We start from the raw sequence: 11,756 nt of genomic DNA on the forward strand, positions 1-11,756 counted from the left end.
GTATCAGTCGGTACTCTATTTAACAACTAGCCACCTATCAGCAATTGGAGTGCCGACATCTCATTTGGCGCACACGTGAAGGGTTGTTGGCACACCAACGGTAGATTAGTCATGTATCCGTAGATGATATTTAAAGGAAAAAATTATAATTTTTTTATATGATCCCTAATATAGATGATCTTTATATGAAAATGATACATATCAACGATATCTTCAACTTTTAAGTTAAATACTTTTCTATTTAAATCCGTTTAAATATTAAAAAATAACTATAAATTTTAATCTAGTTTTTCAGATTAGTACAAATACCTCCTGCACAAATACTCTAGTACAAATCCACTTGGTCGGTCGGCGGAGGTGTTAAACACCATCCGGCCGGACATCAGCTGCTCGCCTGCTCCACACCAGTGGCCGGACAATAATTACTAGTGCCTGCGGTGCACCCCTCTGCTCATATGGATTAAAAACTCATGAAATTTTACAAATTTTGAAGGAGAATAAAATATTTAATTTTAAAATTTTATTTTATTGGCATGTAAAATCCACCTAGGATGGCGAAAAAGAACCAAAAATTTTAAAAAACAAATTTTGATCTTTTCGTTGGTAAAAAAAGTATAAAATAAAATTAAAATCATACTACGCACTACTCCAATTCCAGTCAAAAGAAGGGTAATGTACACGCTATGACCGGCCGGCAGACCATTAACGCCCCCTAATTACCGCTATTGTACCATCAATACGATAAATATGCTCCTCTCAAATCCTATCCATTCATCTTACATCGGATGACTCAAACTGATTTTATAGTGGCGGCGTGAAGTCAGAGGATCTATATGATCTTGTGTTGTAATGTGATGGGAGAAATAAAAGGGGCAGTAAGGTGATCTAAATCCTCTGGTTTCACTCTGGTAAAAGCAGAGGTAAACAGTAAATCGTGAGAATGTAAACAGTATGTTCATATAATACCGTAGCATTAAAATTTAATGCTCGCGGTGGAGTAAAGTCATGAACAGTTTGATCCCGTTCCTTCCTTCGAATCCCCTACCGCCCCCTTCATTCCTCCCGTCGCATCACGCAAGACCACATCGCTTACTGGCTGCCAGCTGCTGGCCATTGCCGGCGTCACAGGCTCATTGCAACCTCGCGCACTGCCTTACTGCCTGCCACTATAAATCCTCTCACTTAGCGCAACACGCAAACAGGTTAGTTAGTTTCGTTAGAAAACCAAGCCGAGCCGGCAAAGGAAGCAAGAATCAAGAATGGTGTTCTTCTGCTTCTTGGTGGACCAGCGGCAGACGGTGCGGAGCAGCAAGCCGGCGGCGGGGATCTGCTCTCGGTGCGGCGCGTGCGCGAGCGTCGCGGACATGGAGACGGCGACGAGGGTCTGCTACCTGCTCACCGTGCACCGGCGCACCTGGCGCGCCATCATCTGCACCTTTTGCGGCGCCATGCTCAAGTCCTACCGCCACTACAGGCTCTACTGATCGAGCAGCTAGCATCGTTTCGATGCTACCGGTAGAATCGGTCGCCTTCCTCCTCCTCGGCTTTCTAGGTGTAGTGAGTGATCTGTGTTCTTGGTTGGTGATCTTGCGCGCGACTGTTGGTTTTTGTTCCTGCTGCTTATGCCCAGTTTGCAGGTTGTAATGGCGACCACGCATGTATATATGGGAGCTATGAAGCTGATTTTGTGTCCATCTGAGTTTCTGAATAGCTACTGATCTTCCTTCTGAGACATGCGTCCAGATGCCTTGCTTGCATTTTGATATTATGTTGCATCTTCCTTATATGGATGATACTCTTTCCGATTATATATACATATTATTTAAAATAAAGCATGATCTCTAATAAATAGTTTTGATCACTATTTTTTATTAGAATATATTTATAGAATTCATTAAATTTGTAATATTATGAAAATATTTTCCAAGATAAATCTGTTCATACAATTTTAAGATTTTCAAACTAAATATTTTTAAAGCTATTGTTAGTTAAAATTTTAAAAGTTTGATTAAACTTTTTCTTAAATAATGTATATTTATTACTTTTGGGAGTATTAAGATGGTCATACAGCTCTGCATTGTCATCGGAAAGGAGCAGAAGAAGTGTTGAGACCAATCTTTTCTTGGGCAGCATTCAACTTGGTCATGGTCATACATTTCTTCTCTCTCCCCGTAGCATGAACTTGATTTCTAACACGTAAAAGATTTTTTTCAGATATCTTTACTACTTAAAAAGTACCAAAAGAGTCTCGTGTGGGACTCATGAGTCACTCACCCACCCCATCCCCTCTCTCACATAGGGCTGCGTTCGCTCGCCCCTTCGTTCGTCCGTCTTCTTCTTCGTCTGCTAGTTCCCCTCACGTGTTGAGGCCCACGTGATTCCCGACGCCATCCTGCCTACCCAATCCGGCGCCTCGGCCATCCCCTGGGCCCTCCCCTGCTCCACGCCCTGTCTCCAGATTTGGTGGAGATAAACTCCGTCGCGTGCCTCGACGGCCGGCGCACCTCCACCATACCCTCGACGTCTAGGGGGATAGCCACTTTCCGTTCACCCTCAGGCCCTGCGATGGACGGCGTCTCTGGCCCCGTCGCTGGCCCGTTGTGATGTTCCGTTCGTTTGCCGCCACCTCCTCCTAGAGAGCTGCTCTACCGACCTCACCCTTGCTAACATCGTCGTCGCTCGCGTGCGCCACCTCGCCGTCTCCCGGGACCTCAGGTAGGCAGGCAAGCCATGAGTTGGAGGTGGGAGCCAACGGCATTACCGTCATCACCATCTACAACCCGCCTGTCAACTCGCTCTCCATCAATGGTGTGGTACACAGTTCCTCCCTGCCCTCCCCCAAATATGTTTTCTTGATATTTTTTTTTGGTGGCTAGCCATTTGATGCAAGATTGGGTGTTTGAGGTCCGCGAGTGGTCGAATTCGATCAAGATAGATATGAAAAGTGACTCCTTTTTATGGATTGTTCTTGTCGCTTGGCTTCCCCTTTCAGCACCCGCACCATGGCGAGTTCGCCAGCTACATGTGATCCTATGCCTTCTAGGATGTGGATGCTCTTGCTTCCTCATGCTCTTCTTCTCAAGCCACCAGAGAGGAAGGTGATGATGAACAAGCTGCTGCGGATGAGAAGCTGTGTCAGGGGGATGAGCCTCACCGAAGGTCGCGCATATCGCCAACCTGAAGAGGGCCAGAAGCACTCACAACGTTCGGAGTCCAAACTGCTCACATTTCATCTTAATTTGTCTCTGTTGTGATCCTATTTGTGGAGATTTGATTCCGGTGATCCTGTGCCAGGGTATGAATGCTCTCGTTTCCTCGTGCTTGTCCCATGGAGAGGAACAGGCCCCAGGTTGTGATGACCAAGGAGCAGCTTGGGACGAGTGAGGGCACCAGTCTAATGAGGGCCCAAAATGTCGGTTGCAAAACAAAACAAATGTTTTATTCACAAGATTGATGATCAGTGGTTGAGTTTTGATTGGATTTGTGGTTGAATCTGCAACTGTCGGTTTCTATGGCGTACAGGGCTGCTATGCTTGAGAGGGAGTTGAACAACAGTCGGTCTAAGTTGCACTTGGTGCTAGAGAGGTGTGCGTTGCTCAAGGAGGAGAACATGATGCTTAGAGATGAGGGTGGGCTTGCCCCCGAAGAAGATGACATGGTAATAATCTTATTTCACCACAAGCACATCTTATTCTGAAAGGTTTGGTAGGAGCTCTGCCCATTTATTAGAGAAGAGAGGAATAAGTTCAGGTTTAATCATCATGGTAGCGCGATAAAAAGGTTAACAAATTACAAGGCTGTCACACAAATGAGTAACAACTAACAACTTAGGGGGTGAAAGAAATAATCCAGCTAACTAATTTGTGCTACAGATTGGTGAGCAGTAACCGTTCTCTACATGCATACATTCTTGCCGCAATTTGTGCTACAGATTGTAGATGTTTGACAAGTTAATTTTGCAATTGTTAGAACCAAGGATGATGTATGGAAACATTGCCAATCATGAGGCATTTCTGCTGAGGAAGCTCGAAAAGCAGCAGCAGGCAGCCGAGTTGCAGCAAGCCATCGAGTTGTAGGGCTACCAGTTCATGGAGTTGCAGCTTCTCGACCTCAAGAGTAGGGGTCACCATCTCAGCTCCCCCGTTGGCTCACCCATGTCTCTGGGACAAACTGTTGGCAAAGGCAGTGTCAATGGGAATGGTAATACCATCCACTTGGAGGATGTCACCATCCAAGGTCCAGTCTTTGATCTTGACAAGTTCTTGGCTCTTGCATTAATGAGGTGCTTGCAGGTTCAGAGGTTGTAACTCCATGGTTTCTTGTTGTAGATAATAAGCTGGATAGCCTTGCCATGAGTGTACCTGCATCTGCTGCAGAAGGCAAGCAAGAGCAGTAGCAGAAAGATAATGGTCTAGATGCCTTCTATTCTTTCTGGGCGAGATCAGCTTTCTCAGCTTTTTTCTACAATCATGCTTGAACAACTGATTAGGACCATGACTGCAATACGCAAATAGCTAAAAAGTTGAGGCTTTGAGAGGAATAGAATCTCATCAATGGTTGTCTGGTTAGAAGTATTTCAAACTAAAGTCATATTTCATCATTAGTTTTTCAGTATTAGTTAAGTAAACACCTCATCCTCTCTCGGTTTCTCTATCTTGATCGTTCAAAGGTCACATTGCATCATTAGTTTTTCCAGTATTATATGAGTGTCGAGTAATATTATGGTTTCTATTTCATGTTAAATTGTCAATTATTGAGCTGAGGTAGTTACAATAAAGAATCACTCCTAAATCGTCCATTGATGTAAGGAATGGCTTTTGCATATATTTGATATTATTTTATACAATTTTTTTTTTCGTTACCGTGCACAGACACTCAACTAGTTCAAAATAAAATAAAATAAAGTAAAATTATGAAATCTCAGGCTTTCACCAGGAAAGAAAAGCAAATGCATTTAAATCCATGCCCGACCACCAATTGATAAGCATTAACTACGCCATGCGAGATCATTTATGAATGGACGTGGGCGGGCCTCCATTGCCAAACAATTCTGGTGTAATTTCGTTGACCCACAATTGAGAGCAGCATCTGCTCTTGAAACTGTCAGCTGATGCCATTTTAAGACGTCAAAATCACTGTGAAGTGTAATTATTTTGACGGAATATGGAGTGTAAATCCGTTCAAATCTACCGTTAGCTAAGGAACTGAGGGGGCTGAAATCTGTATGGACTATGGAGTAATGGTTCGTAGGCTCGGGCAGCTTCGTTCTTGGCTTTGGCCAGCCGCAAGAGGGGGGGCTCCGAGTCCGCGCGCGGTGCCCCGCTGGCCCGGGCGGTGGGCGTACGAATCAGGCGGCGCGGTAAGCGGAGGCCGGCGAGCCCGCGGGGCGACGGCAGTTGGGGGCTTGGGGCAACAAAACTTGGAACCGATCGAACACGGCGCGGTGTATGATGTTGTACTAATCACATTGCTCGACTTTAATCGATAACCCTGTCGCTGGTGCCTTCGTTCGAAGGTCTCTCTTAAATTATCTCGAATTATATTCCCTTCATTTCGTTCTTTTTCGATTCTATTTCTTATTTCTATTTTTTTTATTTTCTCTTATTTTCAACAGCTTCTTTTCGAGAGAAATCATAAAGTAAAATAAGTGAAAATCTCGTCTTGAAGAGAATGACTTTGAAAATTCCTTCGTGACGAAAACCGTGAAGGAAAACCGTTAGAGCGTTGAAGGGAAAAAAAATTCTTTCATGACGAGAATCTAGATTGTGAAGAAAAACGGTTGGCAATAGTATAAGACCATTTCCAACCATATTCCATTCATTTCGTTCCCTTACCGATTCCCTTATCCGTTCCTATTTCCTTTATTTTCTCTTATCTCTAACAACTTCTCTTTGAGGGGAATTGTGAAGGAAAAGGAGACAATACCGTTTTGAAGGAAATGATCTAGAAATCTCTTCGTGACAGAAACCGTGAAAAGAAACCGTTGAAACGCTAAAGAGAACAAAAATCTCTTCACGATAAAATTTTCACCCAGAACGAGAATCTCTTGGACATAATCTAATGTCTTCATCATCTGAATCGGATCAGGTTTTGCATGTGTTTTTATTTGCTTCTCGCGTCTCGATTTCTTCCACGCCAACATCTTGTCAAAGAGAATTTCGAAATTTCGGCTGATAGAATAATTTTTTAACATGTACGTCATCAAGAAGAGCAAGCACGGCGCCGAAAGACTCACTACTGAGCGGCAAGTGACAACACGGGTGCGCATCTTCTGCTTGCCATACTGACGCTGTTAGTTTTAGATGTTGCCACGCCGATGTAATCGTTCTTCCAGGCTATCATCTTAGTTCCTGAATGTATTAGTGATAAGCAATGATGCTGCCATAAAAGAAAATGCTACACTGCGATGCTGTACACAAATGGACAGTGCTCACAAGCAAGTGGATAACTACTCATAGGCAGTACTGCACCTAGTATTCTTTTGTTATAGCACTGAACTGTACAGTCTACAGCAATCTTCTAGTCGTAACAGCATCCGTGCAATTGACAAACAGGAGATCTTCACTGCAGAGGATCTACAGTGAAGATCTTCTTCATCGTCCTCTAGTAAAGAACACCCCAACAGGATTAACCAGCATCAGCACTGCCATGCCTAGGATGATTCAGAAACGCCATCGTTCTGGTCTGATGGAAATGCTGTGTCGTCCACTTCAATCGATTTTTTGTCCTCACTTGGAATAGTTTCATTCATTGAGAAGGGCCTTTCAGTTGAATCAGCAGTTGCAGGATTAACTGAGCCTGATGCTGGATCCATAGCCAGTATCTCATCACCTGCATCAAACAGGCCCTCTCTAACCAAGGCTGAATAGAGGTCGTGAACATTGATGTCTGGGTCTTGCAAGCTGGCTAGAAGTTTTGTCTCTTCAGCATTATCTGCTTCTGTTGATCTTTCACCTGCTGCTTCACCCATCCTGATCAACGAAACTGGATCCTGAAACCATCGGTAGGAAGCTTTACTAAAGGATTGTTTGAAAATTTGTTCAGGCTTCAACAAGGACAAAAAATTATTTTTCATTCATATTATATTAATCAAAACTGTCATCAACAGTAAGCTTTATGACAAATAAAACATCTATTAGAGCGAAAAATCTTAAGAAAGAACTGCAAGTTAGTGGCACAATGAGATTTATATGACTGAAAAAAGCTCAAAATGTTCAGTGCAACAAGCATACATTAACTAAATAGATATCTAACAGAGAATTAGCAAAGCCGGAGAATTAATATAGGCAGGACTTGCCTATATGTGATTTAGACTCCAGAAGTTGGTATGGCTGTCATGAAAGAAGTGCGACAAAATGTATAACAAAAAAGAGATGTTTGTGCACTGCAATTTTTTATTATTTTGGATCAAAACAAGAATAAACAAAGCTCTACATGAGGCAAAAATGAGTAAGCTTTGATGCGTCAAGCAATGAAGACATAAGTGTGCTACTGAAAGATGTTGTCTTGGATTTCTTTATAAAAAACTCATTTGCAGCCACATAAAGAAATATAAAAGGATGTAGAAGACAAAGCTATACAGAGCAGCAACATGGAAATAAAAGGAGCACTAACTGTGTTATGATGCACATCACTTGTGCTTGTATTTTCTACAGAGGCATCTTGTGCTGTCGTACTCACATCATCATCTGCAAGGGGTGAGATATGGCAGAACAATAAAAAGAGAAGTCAGCACTTATTTACAGTTCCGCATAGCAATATTAAACAGAAAAAAAAAAGGAAAACGATGTCTAGAATGCAAGAAGAAAAGGTGAGGCTACGATGATAGTTAATTATTAAGCTAAATGGCATATGAAGTAAATCATGATTGGAAAACATATTCGCGTAGGAAGGAACAGAGGAAGAGGAGTCACATACAGAACTTGTAGGGATTAACAAGCGCAGCTTCCAACATTGCTTTAAATTCTCGTGCGGCAGATACCAGAGATTCTGTCTCCCCCTGGATTGCAAAGACCAAAGGATTTAATGTTCTGTAGGAATACCAATATTTCCATCTCCAGCTAGGAGTACTAGATATTTAGAACATGCACAAAAAGTATCAGAAGACACAGTGAATTAATAACAGAATAACTGACCATTCCAATGTAATATAAATAAACCAACTACCTTCTCAAAACCTTGCTGCACCCCAGGCATTTGAGATTGAAACAAATCACCAGCTCCAAAGTCCGAAGACTCCCCTTGAGACTCTTGCAACCAGCTGAAGTCATCAGTTAAAGGTTGCACATCATCTGTTTGAATAAATAGAAAAACTCAAATGAATTTACTCATAGAAAGCATGAGATTTTTTCTGAAGAAAGATAACTAAAAAATCACTATTACCTGCCAAGCCACAGCTATTATCATGATTATACTCTTCAGAACCAATAATATGTGGAAGAGGACCGTTTGTGGACATAGCCTTCAAAAGTCAAGCAGTGAAGCCAAGGTTGAAATGTTAAACACAAATCAATGCTGATGAAATGGGTCTTAGCACATTATTGATTTCATGGCATTGCTAAACAATCCATGGGGTAGACTGTCAAATAATAGTTGCCAAAATTTGGTCGTGTAGCCCAGATTCAGCATGCATGTATTTGCAGTCAAACTTTTAACAAGGTTCAGTTTAAAATATAATTTTAGTTCATTTTCATGACAGGTAGCCAAAATTGTATACCCATTTGCTCCAAAATTTGGCCATCAAATTGATCGCCCATGAACGGCTAAGTTTTGGCAAGAAATTGAACTAAGATGCCAATGTAAATTGAATCTTGCTGAGATTTTGGCAGGAAACTAAATGGATGCAAAACCCGGTCAAGATGAACAAACTCTGGCAACCAAAAACTGTCAGCCCTTGGCTTCAAACTACCAACCTCAAATCAACCACAAAATTTTATTAATGCCAAGTTTTGGCACAAAACAAATGATCTTTTATATAAATAATACCAACAGTTTTTTGCGAGCAATGTTATCAACATTGATTGGATCAAACTATAACTAAACTAGACTCTGCAAGACTAATGACCGTAGAAGCAAAGCTTACCCTGAAAACAGAGGTGGTAGAACGGCCTTTTTTTCGAAAGTGATCCTTACAGGAAGCAAGCCCTATATGTAATGCTTCTTTGTATCTTGGTAAGATATCGCGTTCATAATCCTGAGCTTGAACTTGCGACTGCATCGAACTTTGTATATTGTCCCTCATTTTCAAGTTGGTGTTATCCTCATCGGAAATTTTCTGCAGTTGAAGCCACAATGTCAGTACCCAGCAAAGATGGTTCATATTCCATTAATTTATGAGAAGTAGGTACATATATTTCGCCCAGGAGATACATATATGCTTCCTAGCAATTTCTGCATGGGAAACAGACATCCATAAACCTCAGAAACTGTATTTTCTCTTGCGTTATCTGAAACTAACAAGTAACGATTATGTAACAGCTGTACTTGGAACGGCATGCGAGATTAAACAAGTTCTAACATCATGAAATGAATAAACCAATCATATTTACAGCCAAAAACTAGTTCATTCATCATCTAATCTCATGTCAACTGTCAATAAATCAATCACAAAAGAACTGCAACGATACAGACTAAGGAATCCACATGTCAACTGTCAATAAATCAATCGCAAAAGAACTGCAACGATACAGACTAAGGAATCCACATGTCAACTGTCAATAAATCAATCGCAAAAGAACTGCAACGATACAGACTAAGGAATCCAGGAAAAGGGCAATGCACATATTGGAACATCTACTTGCATGTTCAGTGAACCTTTGCCGGGTCAGGTTGTCGAAGGCAAGCACCGCCGTCTTCATATCCAGCTCCAGCGTCCCGGCCTCCTCCAACAACCCATTCACCTCCGCAGCGGCTCCTTTAGCTCTCTCCTCCACCTTATCAGAAAAATCTTGCAGCCACTTCAAGACCTACAATGGAGTACAGAACATCGCATCACACGTTACTTCAAGCTTGAACAGGACCTCTGGGTGGGCGCTTGTCTCCCAAATCTGAACAAGATCTCAGAGCTGGAACTGGTAGAGGGCCGATTTACTGCGGGGTTTAGAGAGCGGGAGCAGGGATCGACACCGGCTGGCGGCAGCGGGGATTGCGAGGGGGGCAAGGACAGGGGAGTGGTTGCCAGGTAACCTGGTTTTGGATTCCAACGTGCTTAGCGATGGAAGTGGTGCCTCCGCCGCCGACGACGCCGCGGGCTTCTCCTGCCCGGCGGTGGGTTCCCTGCGACTCCATCTCCCACCTTCGCTCCGTCTTCCCCTCGCTGCACACTGCAAGAAGGGAGGAGAGGAGGGAGCGAGGGCGCAAGCGAAGAGGCTCGCAGCCTCGAAACCCGCCTTCTTACCAGAGAGGCGCCTTCTTACCAGAGAAAACGTGTTTCCCCGGCCCGGGAAGAATCAGCATCTGGGCCTCGAGGCAGCAAGGGACGGCCCGTGCAAGAGCAGAGGGCCCGATAGGCCCAAATGCGGCGTGTGAGGCTCATGTTCAGATTTCCGAGACGGCCTGCTAAGCTTCTACCTATTCCGCGTCTTGCGTGATTGTGTCTTAAAAAAAATAAGAATATGTGAACTTGTGCAAAATAGCTCTAATTTTTTATTTGCGAACGGGGTGGGATTTATATTAAATCCAGACACACAATGCACGAACATGGCACATGGCATCCAATAATTTCGCGCAATACAAAAGCATGTGCACAAAGAGTTGTCTACTCGTAACACGGGGCCACTTCAACGAATTCGTCAGAGTCGCATTATGAACTTATAAATGGATAGTTACGGACTCAAGACTTTTAATTTAGATGTATATACTACGTTAAATATAGTTACATCTATTCGAATGATCAAGGTCCTATTTGTTTTAATTTTTGGCTTCTACAAAGGTTTCGAAAAGCTAGTTTTTGAAAAGTTAACTTTTGATTAAATGAACTAAAAACTGATAAACTAGTTGAGAGATGTTTCTCTGACTTTTTATGTGCTGAGAAGCTAAAAATTCTTATAAAAATCAATAACCAAAAGTAAAAAGTTAGAAGCTAGCTTTCAGCAAAAACCCAAAAGCCACAACTAAAACAAACATGCCCTAAGAGGGAGAGGGCAGAGTTCTCACAACGCTATGTGTCGTTTTTGTGCTTGTCGGCGTCAGAGATTCATCAATAGTATCTTCATCAGAACTATCTTTAGATGTCAACCCTATATCAGTTTTATCAGCTCCAGGTTGAACCTCCAGATCAGAGAACCCGTCATCCGACTCATCCTCTTTGTTACCGAAATTCGCGCCAGCTTGAGAGGAGAAACTTCTACTTCACATTAACTGGCCAGATGAAAATAACAATTGGAATGCAGATGGTTTTGGTTGATAACAGCAATCCACTTTACAACAATCTTTCTCACAATGTCCTTCTACATTCTTTGCATTTGCATTTAGCAGTACCTCAAGATTTGTGCAACCGCACACACTCACAATTTAGTGGGTGCGGAGCCTAAATCAGTAGAAAACAATTAGCCAATTCAAATATCATGATAAACTACATGTGCAACATGGAACATTGTGATCCTAAGCAAGTATACACGGATAGATAGAACATAAATATCTACTACATCTTGCAAAATAAGAGCAAACAGACTAACATGTCGAATATATAACTATAGGGTATATACGTATAAGAAGTACACTGTATATGAACATCATATGTCATCCATATGTTTAAT

At 42.3% G+C, this 11,756-nt stretch overlaps 2 protein-coding genes across 2 annotated transcripts; one reads left to right on the forward strand and one right to left on the reverse strand.

Moving 5' to 3' along the window:
* Positions 1-1,064: 1,064 nt before the first annotated feature.
* Positions 1,065-1,690, forward strand: LOC133893350 (uncharacterized). Its single transcript, XM_062334350.1, has one exon. The coding sequence runs from the start codon at positions 1,260-1,262 to the stop codon at positions 1,482-1,484; it is 225 nt and encodes a 74-aa protein (XP_062190334.1). The 5' UTR covers positions 1,065-1,259; the 3' UTR covers positions 1,485-1,690.
* A 4,634-nt stretch (positions 1,691-6,324) lies between these two features.
* Positions 6,325-10,379, reverse strand: LOC133893499 (uncharacterized). The gene is made up of 8 exons (XM_062334527.1): positions 10,186-10,379; positions 9,801-9,965; positions 9,083-9,274; positions 8,383-8,461; positions 8,167-8,291; positions 7,918-7,999; positions 7,615-7,688; positions 6,325-6,991 (listed from the first exon to the last, which is right to left on the reverse strand). The coding sequence occupies exons 1-8, from the start codon at positions 10,285-10,287 to the stop codon at positions 6,653-6,655; spliced, it is 1,158 nt and encodes a 385-aa protein (XP_062190511.1). The 5' UTR covers positions 10,288-10,379; the 3' UTR covers positions 6,325-6,652.
* Between the last annotated feature and the right edge of the window lie 1,377 nt (positions 10,380-11,756).

This window comes from Phragmites australis, chromosome 15 (assembly GCF_958298935.1).
Source record: "Phragmites australis chromosome 15, lpPhrAust1.1, whole genome shotgun sequence".
Taxonomy (NCBI): domain Eukaryota; kingdom Viridiplantae; phylum Streptophyta; class Magnoliopsida; order Poales; family Poaceae; genus Phragmites; species Phragmites australis.

Bases quoted from the DNA above. Each gene is read 5' to 3' on its own strand.
- LOC133893350 (XM_062334350.1), top strand. From the start codon at position 1,260: ATGGTGTTCTTCTGCTTCTTGGTGGACCAGCGGCAGACGGTGCGGAGC.
- LOC133893499 (XM_062334527.1), bottom strand. From the start codon at position 10,287: ATGGAGTCGCAGGGAACCCACCGCCGGGCAGGAGAAGCCCGCGGCGTC. The intron at 9,966-10,185 runs GTTACCTGGCAA...ACTCCATTGTAG, and splicing joins ACGTTGGAATCCAAAACCAG to GTCTTGAAGTGGCTGCAAGA. The intron at 6,992-7,614 runs GTTAGTGCTCCT...CGATGGTTTCAG, and splicing joins GTGATGTGCATCATAACACA to GATCCAGTTTCGTTGATCAG.